Here is an 18,506-nt window from a genome sequence, read left to right on the forward strand (position 1 = left end):
GAGACATTTCTTACCACACTATGGTCTTCTATCAGCGGCGCTATAACGCGCTATTTTTTCAGTGGGTAAAAGTATCCAAATTGCCGACGATTGATTTGATAAATTATTTATGCATATGATCACAATGTTTCACTATTAGTTGTTTTGAAGATACCAAGAAAGGTTGATTTTTAATAACTTGATTCATACTACCCTTTTTCTGTTAGAGCTATTGCCACATGTCAACAAGATCGTATGTAAGAAGAAATTCCAGTTTTTTTTGCAGAAGTTCCTCTTAGAGTTATCCTTCGAGATAACAAAGAATTATTTCTAAGTAGTTATCTTTCATATTCAACTAATAAGAGCTACTTCAAATATTCTTATATTGAAAAAAAAATCCTCAAAATATTTCATGGATACATACATGTTATGCTGATAGATCAGGAAAAGCCAATTGTGTCATTGTAAACTTAAGATTTTGCCCTTACCTTAAATTATCAAAATTAGTTTCAGATTTACATAATGGTCTGTTGATGGTACTGCATGTACTATATTTACAATACATGTAAAGCATCAGAGTATATCCAGATCCAGTATGGATCTATTAATTTTTGTGTCCACGAGATATCTCAAGCTTTATGTGTAATTATTTAGGCATTATGGTCTTACTTTATGTGCAATTCTTTTCAAATTTCGGTACAGCAATTCATCTCAAGCTTTTATGTCAAGCATTTATTTACATAAGCAATAAAATGCTGCGATAAATGCGCATACTTCTAAATACGTGATCTGATATACATGTTTTATAGAGATGAATAAATGCTTGCATACATGTTTAATTTACATAAATGTGCATATAGCGTATATCTAATTAAGCAAAGAGTACTGAAATATAGGTGTACCAGTTGGTGAGACATACATACGAATTTACATTTTTAGTGTTCATTTTATGTTCCTTAATTGCTAGCCCGTGCAGGTGCACGGGTTGACTGGCCTAATCCGGCCAGGAATTAGAACGAAAAGGCCCACCACCCGCACCTATTAACTCTTGGACTCGCCTCCGCATGCGACCCCGCGGCGAGCCACGTCATCATTGCCGTTCCTGTCTCGGCCTCACCTGGGTCCCAGCATCTCTCTGCCGCTTGCCGCGCTGCCCCTGTCTCGGCCTCGGTGCTGCGCCTTGCCTCCTCCTTCCTTTCCCGCAAAAATCGACCGCTCCAATGCAAATTCAGTTAACTTACATAGAACTATTGCGATAAATATTACATGGCCTCAGCTTCGATTTGCCGACGACTGAACATGCATGTCACCGGCCTACCTCGTCTCTGTTCTATACTCGGCTGTCAGTCTCAGAGATGCAATCCATGAGATAAAAACAGCGACGGAGATTTTTGCAATCAACAATCGGAGCATCTTGAGCTTGCCGATTCCGCATTTGCCACTGCCTTTAGCCTTAAGTAACTCCATTTCCTTGGACTGTTCCATGGATGCTCGCCGCTTTTTCTCGCCTCCGACAGCTCCTCCTCACCTGCTCCCACGCAGACGGCGACGACGACGAAGACGACAACGGCGACGACTACACGTTGCTTAGCTTCAACCTAAGCAGATCACCGCACGAATCATTGGCATTATATATATGCGTCCAGGTCGAGCTACAGCCTTCCATCGGGACAAGACCGCCCTAGACACAACATCAAGTTGACGTCCAGTTGCAGCAAGCAACGGCGGCGATGATGGTGGAGAGGTGGGCGGGGTTCGGGTCGGCGATGGCGACCGTCATCTTCCTCTGGTCCGTTGTGCAGAACTACGTCCCTCCCACCTTCCGCCTCTACCTCACCGCCTGGGCCGCCAAGGTCGCCGCCTGCTTCAACCCCTACCTGCAGATCACCATCTCCGAGTACGGCGCCGAGCGCTTCCAGCGCAGCGACTTCTTCCTCGCCATCGAGGCCTACCTCAGCGACGCCTGCGCCCGCCGCGCACGCAAGCTCAAGGCCGAGCTCGTCAAGGACAGCAAGAACCTCCGGGTCACCGTCGACGACCACGAGGAGGTCACCGACGACTTCTCCGGCACAACCATCTGGTGGTACGCCTCCAAGCGGCAGTCCAAGGCCCAAGTCATCACCTTCTACCCCGGCGAGGACGAGCGGCGCTTCTACAAGGTTGTCTTCCATAGGCGCCACCGCGACCTCGTCGTGGACTCCTACCTGCCCTTCGTGCTCGGCGAGGGCCGCGCCGTCACCGTCAAGAACCGCCAGCGCCGTCTCTTCACCAACAACGCCAGCCGCAACTGGAACCCCTACCGCAGCAAGAGCGTCTGGAGCCACGTCCCCTTCGAACACCCCGCCACCTTCGACACGCTTGCCATGCACCCCGATGAGAAGGAGGCCATCGTTGACGACCTCATGGCGTTCCAGGAGAGCAAGGACTACTATGCCAAGGTCGGCAAGGCGTGGAAGCGCGGGTACCTCCTTTATGGACCGCCCGGCACCGGCAAGTCCACCATGATCGCCGCCATGGCCAACTTCCTTGACTACGACGTCTACGATCTCGAGCTCACAGCTGTCAAGAACAACACCGAGCTGCGGAAGCTCTTCATCGAGACCACGGGCAAGTCCATCATCGTCATAGAGGACATCGACTGCTCCATCGACCTCACCGGAAAACGCCGCAAGGACAAGAAGGCCTCTAGTGACAAGGACTCCGACGATGATGACAAACCCAAGCTACCGATGGATCCAGAGAAGGACGACGCCACCAAGGTGACGCTCTCGGGCCTCCTCAACTTCATTGATGGACTTTGGTCTGCTTGCGGGGGTGAGCGGATCATCATCTTCACTACCAACCACAAGGACAAGCTCGATCCGGCGCTGATCCGTCGAGGAAGGATGGACAAGCACATCGAGATGTCATACTGCCGCTTCGAGGGCTTCAAGGTGCTCGCCAAGAACTACTTAGATGTCATCGAGCATGAGCTGTTTGAGGAAATTCAGCGGCTGCTCAAGGAGACCGACATGTCGCCCGCCGACGTTGCAGAGAACCTGATGCCAATGTCGAAGAAGAAAAAGAGGGACCCTGATTTGTGTTTGTCGGGCCTCGTCAAGGCACTCAAGCAGGCCAAGGAAGACGCGGCAGCAGCAGCGGCGGCCAAGGCGAAGGAGGAAGAAGAGGCCAAGGAGGCTGAAGCAAAGAAAGACAAGGAGAAAGAGGAGGCGGGGTTGAAGAAAGCCAATGAGGAAAACAAAGGGAAGGACAAAGCACCGGAGGAAGCCAATGGAGACATCAAGGAAGGTGACAAGTGAAGTGACATCAAGAAAGGAAGCAAAGGAAAAAAGAATTAGCTTGTTCACTAGTGCCCCCTTCTACAAAAGATAAATGCATCTTTGAAATGAAAACCTCTAAACTGAAATATTATGTGTAGCATCTCTCATTTGTAATATATATGTGCCCCCTTACCTATATACTCCCTCCTTGTAGATATTTGTTTTATCTCTAATTTGTAGTACTATTTATGGTAAAACTATAGAAAATGCTAACAAGACCCATTCGGTTTGCCTACACCAAAATGCTAAGAAGTTTTCTACAGGGAATTAAACCTAAACATGGCATAAGAAGCTTCCCTACCATTTCATCAACACAATATCGTCACTACGCATGACAGTGAAAGAATATCGTCACAATCGGAACTTACCTAGTAATTAATTGATTAAGCAACCCAAATCTGAATTAATTGATTAAGCGACCCAAATCTGAATTTGCCCTTCTACCTAGTAATTAATTGATCAAGCAACCAAGTTCTGCATCTTTTCCATGCGTGCATGAACTTTCCCAGCTACTCTTCACCTGCTCCGACGACAACAACGACCAGCGGTCGCACTGAAGTCAACTTAAGTAAATCACCACACAAAACAGTAAATCACCACACAAAACTCCAGCATTATATATAAACACACACGAACAAAGATCTCCAGCATTACATCAAGAAGAAGAGAGCTAGCCGGGCATGGCAGCAATGGTGGAGAAGTGGGCAGGGTTGGGTTCGGCCATGGCGAGCATCATCTTCCTGTGGTCCATGGTGCAGAACCACGTCCCGGTTACCCTCCGCCTCTACCTCACCGCCTGGGCCGCCAAGCTCGCCGCCTGCTTCAGCCCCTACCTCCAGATCACCATCTTGGAGAACAGCGCCGAGCGCTTTCAGCAAAGCGAGTTCTTCTACGCCGTCGAGGCCTACCTCAGCGACGCGTGCTCCCGCCGCGCCAGCAGGCTCAAGGCCGAGCTCGGGAGCGACAGCAGCAACCTCCAGGTCTCTGTGGACGACCATGAGGAGGTCACCGATGAGTTCTCTGGTGTGACGCTCTGGTGGTACGCTTCCAAGAAGCATTCCAAGGGGAATGTCATCAGCTTCTACCCTGGCGAGGATGAGAGACGCTTCTACAAGGTCGTCTTCCACAGAAGCCACCGTGACCTCATCGTCGACTCCTACCTGCCCTTTGTCCTCGCCGAGGGACGCGCCGTCATCGTCAAGAACCGCCAGCGCCGCCTCTTCACCAACTGTGGCGGTAGACGGAGGCGCTACCTTCGCAATAGCGTTTGGGACCATGTTAAGTTTGAACACCCGGCCACGTTCGACACGCTCGCCATGGACACCGACCAGAAGGAGGCCATCATGGACGACCTCATCGCGTTCAAGGATGGCAAGGAGTACTACACAAAGGTTGGCAAGCCATGGAAGCGGGGGTACCTATTGTACGGCCCGCCCGGCACCGGCAAGTCCACCATGATTGCCGCCATGGCCAATTTCCTTGATTACGACGTCTACGACCTCGAGCTTACGTCGGTCAAGAACAATACCGAGTTGCGAAAGCTCTTCATCGAGATGACAAGCAAGTCCATCATCGTCATCGAGGACATCGATTGCTCCATCGACCTCACTGGTAAGCGCCGCAAGGACAAGAAGGCCTCTAGTAACAAGGACTCTGACAATGAATATGAACCCGACCCGACGGAGCCGCGGAAGGACGATGAAAGCAAGGTGACGCTCTCAGGCCTACTCAACTTCATCGACGGGCTATGGTCAGCAAGCGGCGGTGAGCGGATCTTCATCTTCACCACCAACCATAAGGAGAAGCTGGACCCGGCGCTAATTCGGCGGGGTAGGATGGACAAACACATCGAGATGTCCTACTGCCGCTTTGAGGGCTTCAAGGTGCTCGCCAAGAACTACCTAGATATCGTCGAGCATGTGTTGTTTGGCGAGATCCGGCAGCTGCTCGAAGAGACCGACATGTCACCGGCCGACGTGGCAGAGAACCTGATGCCCATGTCAAAGAAGAAAAAGAAGGACCCGAACATGTGCTTGGCAGGCCTCATCGCGGCGCTCAAACAAGCCAAGAAAGACGCGGTCACGACTGCAGCAGTGGCAAAGGCGAAGGAGGAAGAGGAGGCAGAAGCAAAGAAAGCCAAGGAGAAAGAGGAACCGAAGGAAGATAAATGAAAGGACAAACATGACAGGAAGCCAGGTAGCCAACCAAGACATCAAACAAGACAACCCAACGCTCTTATATTTCTTTACAGAGGGAGTATGTATCACTCAGCTTATTTTCGGATAAATATGTGTCACTCAACTGAAATAAAAAAATATTGGTTTCTTTTTCATTTGCTTATTAACACAGGAAGCGACCATTGTATTGTTACTATATAAAGAGAGTGCTACAATACCAAATGCTAACATGATATTGCTGCAAGAACACAAGGGAAACTGAGAGTCGTTTGCATATATACATTTCCTCATTTATCTACAAAAGAGAGCAGTCGGGCGTATATAACCCGCCTATAAAACTTCCTTGTTCTGATAAACAATACAAAAGCAACAGCAGACCCAAAGACGCAGACACATGCCATGATCATGAAGGAGAGCGCAAAGCAGTGCTTACCAGCGCAGGCAAGCTCACCTTGCGGTGACTCCTTGTCATAGATAAACCCGACCACGCGCACCGAGAGGATGTAAGAGCCAACAGGGCTTGCGACGGCCACCGTGTTGAAGATGGTGCCGAAATGGTTTAGCCCGAAGATCTCTGACGTTATGCTCGGCATCAAAGCCCACTGAGACCCATAGCACAGGCCGACGAGGACCGAGCCGATGTAGAGGGACGCGTGGAAACCGGAGGAGATGATGGCATGGCCTACACCCATGACCAGAAGTGTTGCTGCTATGAAGAAAGGCCTGCTCACTCCTCGCGACCTGAGGAAGTGATCAGAGACGTAGCCTGCGCCGAACCTCCCTGAGAAGTTCCAAATGCTCCATAGCGACACCAGAGTGCTGGTCTCCCTGCTCGTGTAGCCAAGGGAGCCCCCGATCTGACTGATGTTGTTCACGGTGGCCAGCCCCGACCCCATTCCGCAGGCCATCGCGAGGAAGAGCAGCCAGAAGTCGAGTTTGCACATGGCCTGCACCACGTTCAGGTTCTCTGCTTTTTCCGACAACATGTCCTGACTATTAGATCCCGCAAGCGGTGTGCTAGAGCTGGCGTTCTCCGAATCCTGCTGCGCAGTCTCCTCATGAAGAAGTAAACCAGTTTGTTCTTCCGACGTTGGTTCTTCTCGCTGCTTCGATTCCGACCTCTGAGCCCATACAACAATAGCTACTGGAGACATGATCAGCAGCAGGAGTATCGCGAAGCAAACGCTCTGCCCGGCTGAACTTATCACGAATACTTGGTCGCAGATTATGACAACCATCAGGAACCCAGCAACAGTAACGGCCATGAGAGAGAAAGCATCAAGGAACTTCTTGTTGTACCGCTGATGAGCGCTGTGGACGTCGACAAAGTACATGAGCAGCAATGCGATGGCTGTGGGTAGTATTGCCAGCATAAGTATGAAACTGCCGGGATCAATACGGAGAGTGCGCTGTACTTGGACCAGTATCGCGCCACTCAAGCCAAGAAAACCCTGTTTGGAAATTAAACAGATGAATCGATGTCATTGAAAAGAGTAGGACACATCACTGCTTGTGTAAGAAGACAAATACTAGTTTGCTTTGTTGCTGAGAAACAGAGTGGAGGTTGGGATTATTGAGCAAATTAAGTGTGTGCGATGTTGGATCCACACAAGTTCACATCATCAGAGTTACGAATACAGTTAAGGTGAAAACTCAAGACAACAACACTGAAAGTTCGGGCAATTACGACAAAAACGATAGCTCCACCAGGTGTGGCAGGTGAAGGACGAGGCCAGCGAATGAACGCTGCATTATTGGCTCTCTGATGTCTCTGGACCAGAAAACATTATTATGAAACAGTTCCTGTACCTACACAACTGTACTTTTCTAGAACCAGTGATGCTGACTTCCAGGGAGCAAGAATTCCCAGAATGGTTGTGCTGGATAATGTTAACATCATTGTACTTTTCTAGAACGGTTTATCTCTAAGGTTGTGTTGCATAAAAATTACTCTCCTTGACTACTTTCAGCATACATCTCTGCACTACTGTGGTATGCCACCAAAACAGATTTCTCCACATAAAAATGGAACAAAACAGATCCTTTCACATGCCTGTGGATTGGAGCAGACAAAGCCTGTGGATTTCTTGTAACTCACAGAGCAAATTACTGATGCAGAGCAACAGAGCATAGACTGAATACTACTGTACAACAAAACAGAGTAAGGGGATCGATCGGCAGCAGGTACCTTCATGATGCCGATGACGGTGCCGCGGCGGTCGGGGAAGTTCTCGACGGCGGTGACAACGTCGGCCGTGTTCATGAAGGTCTGCGCCTGCGCGGCGAGCAGCATGTAGAGGCAAACGAGCGGGAGCGGGGCGGGGACGACACCCGCGACGGCGAGCCACATGGGGAGGTACCCTGCGGCGCAGAGCGCGGCGCCGGTGAGGAGGACGATCCAGGGGTGTCGGCGCCCTCCCGCGGGCGCCCACGCGGCGAGGAGGCCCGAGAGGACCCCGACGTTGGCGCCGACGTCCTTGAAGAAGGCGACGGCGTCGAGCGCGGACTGGTCGTAGCCCTGCGACGCCTTGAGCGCCGGCGAGTAGACGCCGAAGCAGTAGCTGCCGCCCGCGAAGCACTGGATCAGCGCGCTCGCCGCCAGCGCCGACCACCGCGTCCTGGCCGCCATCGCCGCCGCAACACAAGAGGAAGAAAAGAATGTCTTTTTTAGCTCGGTGGCTTCAAGGACCTCTCTTTGCGCTGCCACGTGAGCTACGTGACACCCACTAGCCGCCATGTTTCACTGACAGCGTGGGCCCACTGAGAAGAAGCCATAGCAATTGTGAGAAGAAAATGGAGAATGTTTTTCTTTTTCTAGGAGAAGGTGACTTTTTTTAATTTGAGCATGATTATCGAACAATCAATTTCTTAGCATGGATCCAAGCCAAGTTGTTGAGGCATTTTTTCTTTTGCATGATTAGTAATGCATCTGAACGTTGTTATTTGTTATAATCCAAATGAATTTTGAAATAAAATAGTTCCAACATAAATTCAACCTGCAAGATGGAACACCCATGTCACAAATTTGAAGTCTAATTTATAATATAGTTCGGGAGAAAAAGACAAATTCGACTCTGATAGTACACAACAAAACATTAGTTGGGCTTTAAATTTTGCCCATTGCCACTGTCAATACTACTTTTGTTTTTGGACCTTGACATTAGTTGAGACTCAAAAGGTACTTGATTTTTGTGATATTATCGGTTCATGTTGTGCCCATTTGTAGACTTTTTCTCAGATTTGTTTTGAAAACATTTGTATGTACAAGCCGAATCCCGGTGCAGTACAAGCCCTGGTGCACTATATACTTACCAACAAGGGAGATGTGTTGTTGGTTGAAAAATGGCAGCAGTTAACAACTTGGGCCTAATATTTGACACGAACTTAAACCATTTGCAGTGTTATTTTCAGGCTGGTTATTGCTATGGAGAATGAAACATCCATGCTATTGATAAAGAACAATCTCACAAAATTGGATCTATCTTCTTGTGCTATTATTGCTGAAATTAAGAGGCGCACTATAAGTCGAAGGAATTGCCAAGCTTTGTGTACGTCCGGAATCTTGCCCGGCGTCTGCATAAGAGAAAATCTCCCGCCCTCCTCTTCAAGCTGGATATAAAAAAGGCCTTCGACTCGGTCAAGTGGGGATACATTCTCGAGCTTATGCAACATTTGGGGTTCCCCCCTAAATTTAGGGCTTGGATTGCGGCGCTTCTATCCTCATCTTCGTCAAGAATCCTATTAAACGGCGTGCCCGGCCCTCCGATCTTGCATGGGAGTGGATTCTGGCAGGGGGACCCCCTATCCCCCCTCCTTTTTGTCCTGGCGATTGATCCCTTGCATAAGATTCTGGACCTAGCCACTCGGAAAGGGCTTCTTCACAAGCTTCGCGGTCGGGGTGCCATCATGAGAACCTCCCTATATGCGGACGATGCGGCGGTCTTCGTGGCGCCAATCAAGAGGGACATTGACAATCTTGCTGCTATCTTGCGGGGCTTCGGTGAGGTGACGGGCCTATGCACCAACTTCCAGAAAAGCTCGGTCGTACCAATTCGTTGCAACCATCTTGATCTTGAGCGCATCCTCACAAGTATGCCGGCGACCCAAGCCTCCTTTCCGGTGAAATACTTGGGCCTTCTGCTTTCGGTGTGGCAGTTGAAGGCAGTGGACTTCCAATACCTTGTCGACAAGGCGGCCGGAAAACTCGTCACTTGGGAAGGCCAAAACATCACTCCTATTGGGCGAACGACCCTTGTCAAGTCGGTCATTTCCTCCCAAGCAGTGTTCTTGATCACACATCTCATCATGCCCTCTAGCACGCTGGATAACCTCAACAAGATTGAGAGGGCTTTCCTTTGGTCGGGTGCGGAAAAGACCACGGGAGCCAAATGTAAGGTCAACTGGAATGCGGTTTGCAGACCAAAGGAGTACGGTGGCCTTGGAGTGCTCAATACCGAAAAGTTCGCAAGGGCCTTGCGGTTACGATGGCTATGGTTTGAATGTAAGGAGCCCAGAAAACTTTGGGTTGGCCTTGGCAACCCCTGCACCGTAGAGGACCGTGAGTTCTTCTATGCATCTACGAATATCACCGTCGGGGATGGCACCAAAACGCTTTTTTGGGACTCCCCTTGGCTTCTTGGTCGTATGCCCAAGGACATTGCACCGCTAATTTTTGAGGCCTCGACAAGAAAGAATTGGAGGGTGCGCGTGGCTCTCAAGGAGAATGCTTGGATCCTCAAAATAAAGCAAGGCACCACTATCTCTGTCAACCACATCTCGGAATTCTTCAACCTTTGGATGCTCTTGCATGACTTCCGCCTTGATATGCAAGCGGAAGATGATTTCATTTGGAAGCATGCGAACGACGGGATATACACGGCGAGCTCCGCCTACAAGGCTCAGTTTCTTGGCTTGACCCTATCCCCCTTGGACCGTATGGTTTGGAAGGCTTGGGCACCTCCGAAGATTAAATTTTTCGCTTGGTTGGCCTTGCAAGATAGGATTTGGACAGCCGATCGTCTGGAGAAGCGTGGTTGGCAAAACTGTGGCCTTTGCCTGCTTTGCAAGAGGGAACAAGAAACGGGGACACATCTCTTCTTCAAGTGTCGCTACACGCTTAGGCTTTGGAGATTGATCATAGAGCAGCTTGCACTTGCACACATGGACACCTCCGAGTGGCACTTGGATGAAACCGTCAACGCGTGGTGGCAAAAAAGAACCGACAATAATATTCCTAACCGGGACGCAATGGCCTCCCTTGTTGGGGATCGTAGCAGAATTTTAAAATTTCCTACGCATCACCAAGATCCATCTATGGAGTATACTAGCAACGAGGGGTAAGGAGTGCATCTACATACCCTTGTAGATCGCGAGCGGAAGCGTTCTAATGAACGGGGTTGATGGAGTCGTACTCGCCGTGATCCAAATCACCGATAACCGAGTGCCGAACGGACGGCACCTTCGCGTTCAACACACGTACGGAGCAGCGACGTCTCCTCCTTCTTGATCCAGCAAGGGGGAAGGAGAGGTTGATGGAGATCCAGCAGCACGACGGCGTGGTGGTGGATGTAGCGGGGTCTCGGCAGGGCTTCGCCAAGCTTCTGCGAGAGGGAGAGGTGTTGCAGGGGGAGAGGGAGGCGCCAGGGGCTGTGGTGCTGCTGCCCTCCCTCCCCCCACTATTTATAGGACCCCTGGAGGGGGGGGCGCCGGCTCTGGAACCCATCTGCATGGGGGGGCGGCGGCCAAGGGGGGGAAGGGGGTGGCTTCCCCCACAAGCCAAAGGGGGGCGCCCCCCACCCCTAGGGTTTCCAACCCTAGGCGCAGGGGGAGGCCCAAGGGGGGCACCCCAGCCCACTAAGGGCTGGTTCCCTTCCCACTTCAGCCCATGGGGCCCTCCGGGATAGGTGGCCCCACCCGATGGACCCCCGGGACCCTTCCGGTGGTCCTGGTACAATACCGATAACGCCCAAAACTTTCCCGGTGGCCGAAACTGGACTTCCTATATATAATTCTTCACCTCCGGACCATTCCGAAACTCCTCGTGACGTCCGGGATCTCATCCGGGACTCCGAACAACTTTCGGGTTTCCGCATACTCATATCTCTACAACCCTAGCGTCACCGAACCTTAAGGGTGTAGACCCTACGGGTTCGGGAGACATGCAGACATGACCGAGACGCCTCTCCGGTCAATAACCAACAGCGGGATCTGGATACCCATGTTGGCTCCCACATGTTCCACGATGATCTCATCGGATGAACCACGATGTCGAGGATTCAATCAATCCCGTATGGAATTCCCTTTGTCAATCGATATGTTACTTGCCCGAGATTCGATCGTCGGTATCCCAATACCTTGTTCAATCTCGTTACCGGCAAGTCTCTTTACTCGTACCGCAATGCATGATCCCGTGGCTAACTCCTTAGTCACATTGAGCTCATTATGATGATGCACTACCGAGTGGGCCCAGAGATACCTCTCCGTCACACGGAGTGACAAATCCCAGTCTCGATCCGTGCCAACCGAACAGACACTTTCAGAGATACCCGTAGTGTACCTTTATAGTCACCCAGTTACGTTGTGACGTTTGGCACACCCAAAGCACTCCTACGGTATCCGGGAGTTGCACGATCTCATGGTCTAAGGAAAAGATACTTGACATTGGAAAAGCTCTAGCAAACGAACTACACGATCTTTGAGCTATGCTTAGGATTGGGTCTTGTCCATCACATCATTCTCCTACTGATGTGATCCCGTTATCAATGACATCCAATGTCCATAGTCAGGAAACCTTGACTATCTGTTGATCAACGATCTAGTCAACTAGAGGCTTACTAGGGACATATTGTGGTCTATGTATTCACACATGTATTACGATTTCCGGATAACACAATTATAGCATGAACAATAGACAATTATCATGAACAAAGAAATATAATAATAACCATTTATTATTGCCTTTAGGGCATATTTCCAACAGTCTCCCACTTGCACTAGAGTCAATAATCTAGTTACATTGTGATGAATCGAACACCCATTGCGTCCTGGTGTTGATCATGTTTTGCTCTAGGGAGAGGTTTAGTCAACGGATCTGCTACATTCAGGTCCGTATGTACTTTACAAATATCTATGTCTCCATTTTGAACACTTTCGCGAATGGAGTTGAAGCGACGCTTGATATGCCTGGTCTTCCTGTGAAACCTGGGCTCCTTGGCAAGGGCAATAGCTCCAGTGTTGTCACAGAAGAGAGTCATCGGGCCCGATGCATTGGGAATCACCCCTAGGTCGGTAATGAACTCCTTCATCCAGACTGCTTCCTGTGCTGCCTCCAAGGCTGCCATGTACTCCGCTTCACATGTAGATCCCGCCACGACGCTTTGCTTGCAACTGCACCAGCTTACTGCTCCTCCATTCAAAATATACACGTATCCGGTTTGTGACTTCGAGTCATCCAGATCTATGTCGAAGCTAGCGTCGACGTAACCCTTTACGACGAGCTCTTCGCCACCTCCATAAACGAGAAACATATCCTTAGTCCTCTTCAGGTACTTCAGGATATTCTTGACCGCTGTCCAGTGTTCCATGCCGGGATTACTTTGGTACCTTCCTACCAAACTTACGGCAAGGTTTACATCAGGTCTGGTACATAGCATGGCATACATAATAGACCCTATGGCCGAGGCATAAGGGATGACACTCATCTTTTCTCTATCTTCTGCCGTGGTCGGTTATTGAGCCGTGCTCAATTGCACACCTTGCAATACAGGCAAGAACCCTTTCTTGGACTGACCCATATTGAACTTCTTCAATATCTTGTCAAGGTACGTACTCTGTGAAAGACCAATGAGGCGTCTCGATCTATCTCTATAGATCTTGATGCCTAATATATAAGCAGCTTCTCCAAGGTCCTTCATTGAAAAACACTTATTCAAATAGGCCTTTATACTTTCCAAGAATTCTATATCATTTCCCATCAATAGTATGTCATCCACATATAATAAGAGAAATGCTATAGAGCTCCCACTCACTTTCTTGTAAACACAGGCTTCTCCATAAGTCTGTGTAAACCCAAACGCTTTGATCATCTCATCAAAGCGAATGTTCCAACTCCGAGATGCTTGCACCAGCCCATAGATTGAGCGCTGGACCTTGCATACTTTGTTAGCATTCTTAGGATCGACAAAACCTTCCGGCTGTATCATATACAATTCTTCCTTAAGGAAGCCGTTAAGGAATGCCGTTTTGACGTCCATTTGCCATATCTCATATTCATAGAATGCGGCAATTGCTAACATGATTCGGACTGACTTCAGCTTCGCTACAGGTGAGAAAGTCTCATCGTAGTCAACCCCTTGAACTTGTCGATAACCCTTAGCGACAAGTCGAGCCTTATAGATGGTCACATTACCATCCGAGTCTGTCTTCTTCTTAAAGATCCATTTATTTTCTATGGCTCGCCGATCATCGGGCAAGTCAGTCAAAGTCCATACTTCGTTTTCATACATGGATCCTATCTCGGATTTCATGGCTTCTAGCCATTTGTCGGAATCCGGGCCCGCCATCGCTTCTTCATAGTTCGAAGGTTCACCGTTGTCTAACAACATGATTTTCAGGACAGGGTTGCCGTACCACTCTGGTGCGGAACGTGTCCTTGTGGACCTACGAAGTTCAGCAGTAACTTGATCCGAAGCTTCATGATCATCATCATTAACTTCCTCCCCAGTCGGTGTAGGCACCACAGGAACATCTTCCCGCGCTGCGCTACTTTCCGGTTCGGAAGGGGTGACTATCACCTCATCAAGTTCCACTTTTCTCCCACTTAATTCTTTCGAGAGAAACTCTTTCTCCAGAAAGGACCCGTTCTTGGCAACAAAGATCTTGCCTTCGGATCTTAGGTAGAAGGTATACCCAATGGTTTCCTTAGGGTATCCTATGAAAACGCATTTTTCCGACTTGGGTTCGAGCTTTTCAGGTTGAAGTTTCTTGACATAAGCATCGCATCCCCAAACTTTTAGAAACGACAGCTTAGGTTTCTTTCCAAACCATAATTCATACAGTGTCGGCTCAATGGATTTCGACGGAGCCCTATTTAAAGTGAATGCGGCTGTCTCTAGAGCGTATCCCCAAAATGATAGCGGTAAATCGGTAAGAGACATCATAGATCGCACCATATCTAATAGAGTGCGATTACGACGTTCGGACACACCATTTCGCTGAGGTGTTCCAGGCGGCGTGAGTTGTGAAACGATTCCACATTTCCTTAAGTGTGTGCCAAATTCGTGACTTAAATATTCTCCTCCACGATCTGATCGTAAGAACTTTATTTTTCTGTCACGTTGATTCTCAACCTCACTCTGAAATTCCTTGAACTTTTCAAAGGTTTCAGACTTGTGTTTCATTAGGTAGACATACCCATATCTACTTAAGTCATCAGTGAGAGTGAGAACATAACGATATCCTCCGCGAGCCTCAACACTCATTGGACCGCACACATCGGTATGTATGATTTCCAATAAATTGGTTGCTCGCTCCATTGTTCCGGAGAACGGAGTCTTGGTCATCTTACCCATGAGGCATGGTTCGCACGTGTCAAATGATTCGTAATCAAGAGACTCCAAAAGTCCATCTGCATGGAGCTTCTTCATGCGCGACACCAATGTGACCAAGGCGGCAGTGCCACAAGTATGTGGGACTATCGTTATCAACTTTACATCTTTTGGTATTCACACTATGAAAATGTGTAACATCACGTTCGAGATTCATCAAGAATAAACCATTGACCAGCGGGGCATGACCATAAAACATATCTCTCATATAAATAGAACAACCATTATTCTCGGATTTAAATGAGTAGCCATCTCGAATTAAACGAGATCCAGATACAATGTTCATGCTCAAAGCTGGCACTAAATAACAATTATTGAGGTTTAAAACTAATCCCGTAGGTAAATGCAGAGGTAGCGTGCCGACGGCGATCACATCGACCTTGGAACCATTCCCGACGCGCATCGTCACCTCGTCCTTCGCCAGTCTCCGCTTATTCCGCAGTTCCTGTTTTGAGTTACAAATATGAGCAACCGCACCGGTATCAAATACCCAGGAGCTACTACGAGTACTGGTAAGGTACACATCAATTACATGTATATCACATATACCTTTGGTGTTGCCGGCCTTCTTGTCCGCTAAGTATTTGGGGCAGTTCCGCTTCCAGTGACCACTTCCCTTGCAATAAAAGCACTCAGTCTCAGGCTTGGGTCCATTCTTTGGCTTCTTCCCGGTAACTGGCTTACCGGGCGCGGCAACTCCCTTGCCGTCCTTCTTGAAGTTCTTCTTACCCTTGCCTTTCTTGAACTTAGTGGTTTTATTTACCATCAACACTTGATGTTCCTTTCTGATTTCCACCTCTGCTGATTTCAGCATTGAATATACCTCAGGAATGGTCTTTTCCATCCCCTGCATATTGAAGTTCATCACAAAGCTCTTGTAGCTTGGTGGAAGAGACTGGAGGATTCTGTCAATGACCGCGTCATCCGGGAGATTAACTCCCAGCTGAGACAAGCGGTTGTGTAACCCAGACATTCTGAGTATGTGCTCACTAACAGAACTATTTTCCTTCATTTTACAGCTGAAGAACTTGTCGGAGACTTCATATCTCTCGACCCGGGCATGAGCTTGGAAAACTATTTTCAGCTCTTCGAACATCTCATATGCTCCATGTTTCTCAAAACGCTTTTGGAGACCCGGTTCTAAGCTATAAAGCATGCCGCACTGAACGAGGGAGTAATCATCAGCACGTGATTGCCAAGCGTTCATAACGTCTTGGTTCTCTGGGATTGGTGCTTCACCTAGCGGTGCTTCTAGGACATAATATTTCTTGGCAGCTATGAGGATGATCCTCAGGTTCCGGACCCAGTCCGTATAGTTACTGCCATCATCTTTCAGCTTGGTTTTCTCTAGGAACGCGTTGAAGTTGAGGACAACGTGGGCCATTTGATCTACAAGGCATATTGTAAAGATTTTAGACTAAGTTCATGATAATTAAGTTCATCTAATCAAATTATTCAATGAACTCCCACTCAGATAGACATCCCTCTAGTCATCTAAGTGAAACATGATCCGAGTTAACTAGGTCGTGTCCGATCATCACGTGAGACGTACTAGTCAAGATCGGTGAACATCTCCATGTTGATCGTATCTTCTATATGACTCATGTTCGACCTTTCGGTCCTCCGTGTTCCGAGGCCATGTCTGTACATGCTAGGCTCGTCAAGTCAACCTAAGTGTATTGCGTGTGTTTCGAGGCCATGTCTGTACATGCTAGGCTCGTCAACACCCGTTGTATGCGAACGTTAGAATCTATCACACCCGATCATCACGTGGTGCTTCGAAACAACGAACCTTCGCAATGGTGCACAGTTAGGGGGAACACTTTCTTGAAATTATTATAAGGGATCATCTTACTTACTACCGTCGTTCTAAGCAAATAAGATGCAAAACATGATAAACATCACATGCAATCAAATAGTGACATGATATGGCCAATATCATTTTGCTCCTTTGATCTCCATCTTCGGGGCGCCATGATCATCTTCGTCACTGGCATGACACCATGATCTCCATCATCATGATCTCCATCATTGTGTCTTCATGAAGTTGTCACGCCAACGATTACTTCTACTTCTATGGCTAACGCGTTTAGCAATAAAGTAAAGTAATTTACATGGCGTTATTCAATGACAGGCATGTCATACAAAATAATAAAGACAACTCCTACGGCTCCTGCCGGTTGTCATACTCATCGACATGCAAGTCGTGATTCCTATTACAAGAATATGATCAACCTCATACATCACATATATCATTCATCACATCTTCTGGCCATATCACATCACAAGGCACATGCTCCAAAAACAAGTTAGACGTCCTCTAGTTGTTGTTGCAAATTTTTACGTGGCTTGTATAGGTTTCTAGCAAGAACGTTTCTTACCTACGTAAAACCACAACGTGATATGCCAATTTCTATTTACCCTTCATAAGGACCCTTTTCATCGAATCCGTTCCGACTAAAGTGGGAGAGACAGACACCCGCTAGCCACCTTATGCAACTTGTGCATGTCAGTCGGTGGAACCTGTCTCACGTAAGCGTACGTGTAAGGTCGGTCCGGGCCGCTTCATCCCACAATATCGCCAAAACAAGATAAGACTAGTAGCGGCAAGAAGAATTGGCAACATCTACGCCCACAACTGCTTTGTGTTCTACTCGTGCATAGTAACTACGCATAGGCCTGGCTCTGATACCACTGTTGGGGATCGTAGCAGAATTTTAAAATTTCCTACTCATCACCAAGATCCATTTATGGAGTATACTAGCAACGAGGGGTAAGGAGTGCATCTACATACCCTTGTAGATCGCGAGCGGAAGCGTTCTAATGAACGGGGTTGATGGAGTCGTACTCGCCGTGATCCAAATCACCGATGACCGAGTGCCGAACGGACGGCACCTCCGCGTTCAACACACGCACGGAGCAGCGACGTCTCCTCCTTCTTGATCTAGCAAGGGGGAAGGAGAGGTTGATGGAGATCCAGCAGCACGACGGCGTGGTGGTGGATGTAGCGGGGTCTCGGCAGGGCTTCGCCAAGCTTCTGCGAGAGGGAGAGGTGTTGCAGGGGGAGAGGGAGGCGCCAGGGGCTGTGGTGCTGCTGCCCTCCCTCCCCCCACTATTTATAGGACCCCTGGAGGGGGGGGGGGGCGCCGGCCCTGGAACCCATCTGCATGGGGGGGGCGGCGGCCAAGGGGGGGAAGGGGGTGGCTTCCCCCACAAGCCAAAGGGGGGCGCCCCCACCCCTAGGGTTTCCAACCCTAGGCGCAGGGGGAGGCCCAAGGGGGGTGCCCCAGCCCACTAAAGGATGGTTCCCTTCCCACTTCAGCCCATGGGGCCCTCCGGGATAGGTGGCCCCACCCGGTGGACCCCCGGGACCCTTCTGGTGGTCCCGGTACAATACCGATAACCCCCGAAACTTTCCCGGTGGC

General features: G+C 49.0%; 3 protein-coding genes across 3 annotated transcripts; 2 read left to right on the forward strand and 1 right to left on the reverse strand.

The window, feature by feature from the left end:
• Window positions 1–1,477: 1,477 nt before the first annotated feature.
• On the forward strand, window positions 1,478–3,453 carry LOC109755984 (AAA-ATPase ASD, mitochondrial). The gene has a single exon (XM_020314856.4). It carries the CDS (start codon window positions 1,710–1,712, stop codon window positions 3,276–3,278), a length of 1,569 nt encoding a protein of 522 aa, XP_020170445.1. The 5' UTR covers window positions 1,478–1,709; the 3' UTR covers window positions 3,279–3,453.
• Window positions 3,454–3,931: 478 nt separating this feature from the next.
• LOC109755986 (AAA-ATPase ASD, mitochondrial) lies at window positions 3,932–5,586 on the forward strand. The gene has a single exon (XM_020314859.4). It carries the CDS (start codon window positions 3,980–3,982, stop codon window positions 5,468–5,470), a length of 1,491 nt encoding a protein of 496 aa, XP_020170448.1. The 5' UTR covers window positions 3,932–3,979; the 3' UTR covers window positions 5,471–5,586.
• A 20-nt stretch (window positions 5,587–5,606) lies between these two features.
• Window positions 5,607–8,336, reverse strand: LOC109755985 (protein NUCLEAR FUSION DEFECTIVE 4). The gene is made up of 2 exons (XM_020314857.3): window positions 7,665–8,336; window positions 5,607–6,927 (listed from the first exon to the last, which is right to left on the reverse strand). The coding sequence occupies exons 1-2, from the start codon at window positions 8,211–8,213 to the stop codon at window positions 5,764–5,766; spliced, it is 1,713 nt and encodes a 570-aa protein (XP_020170446.1). The 5' UTR covers window positions 8,214–8,336; the 3' UTR covers window positions 5,607–5,763.
• Between the last annotated feature and the right edge of the window lie 10,170 nt (window positions 8,337–18,506).

The sequence above is a fragment of the Aegilops tauschii genome, chromosome 5 (genome assembly GCF_002575655.3).
Source record: "Aegilops tauschii subsp. strangulata cultivar AL8/78 chromosome 5, Aet v6.0, whole genome shotgun sequence".
NCBI lineage: Eukaryota > Viridiplantae > Streptophyta > Magnoliopsida > Poales > Poaceae > Aegilops > Aegilops tauschii.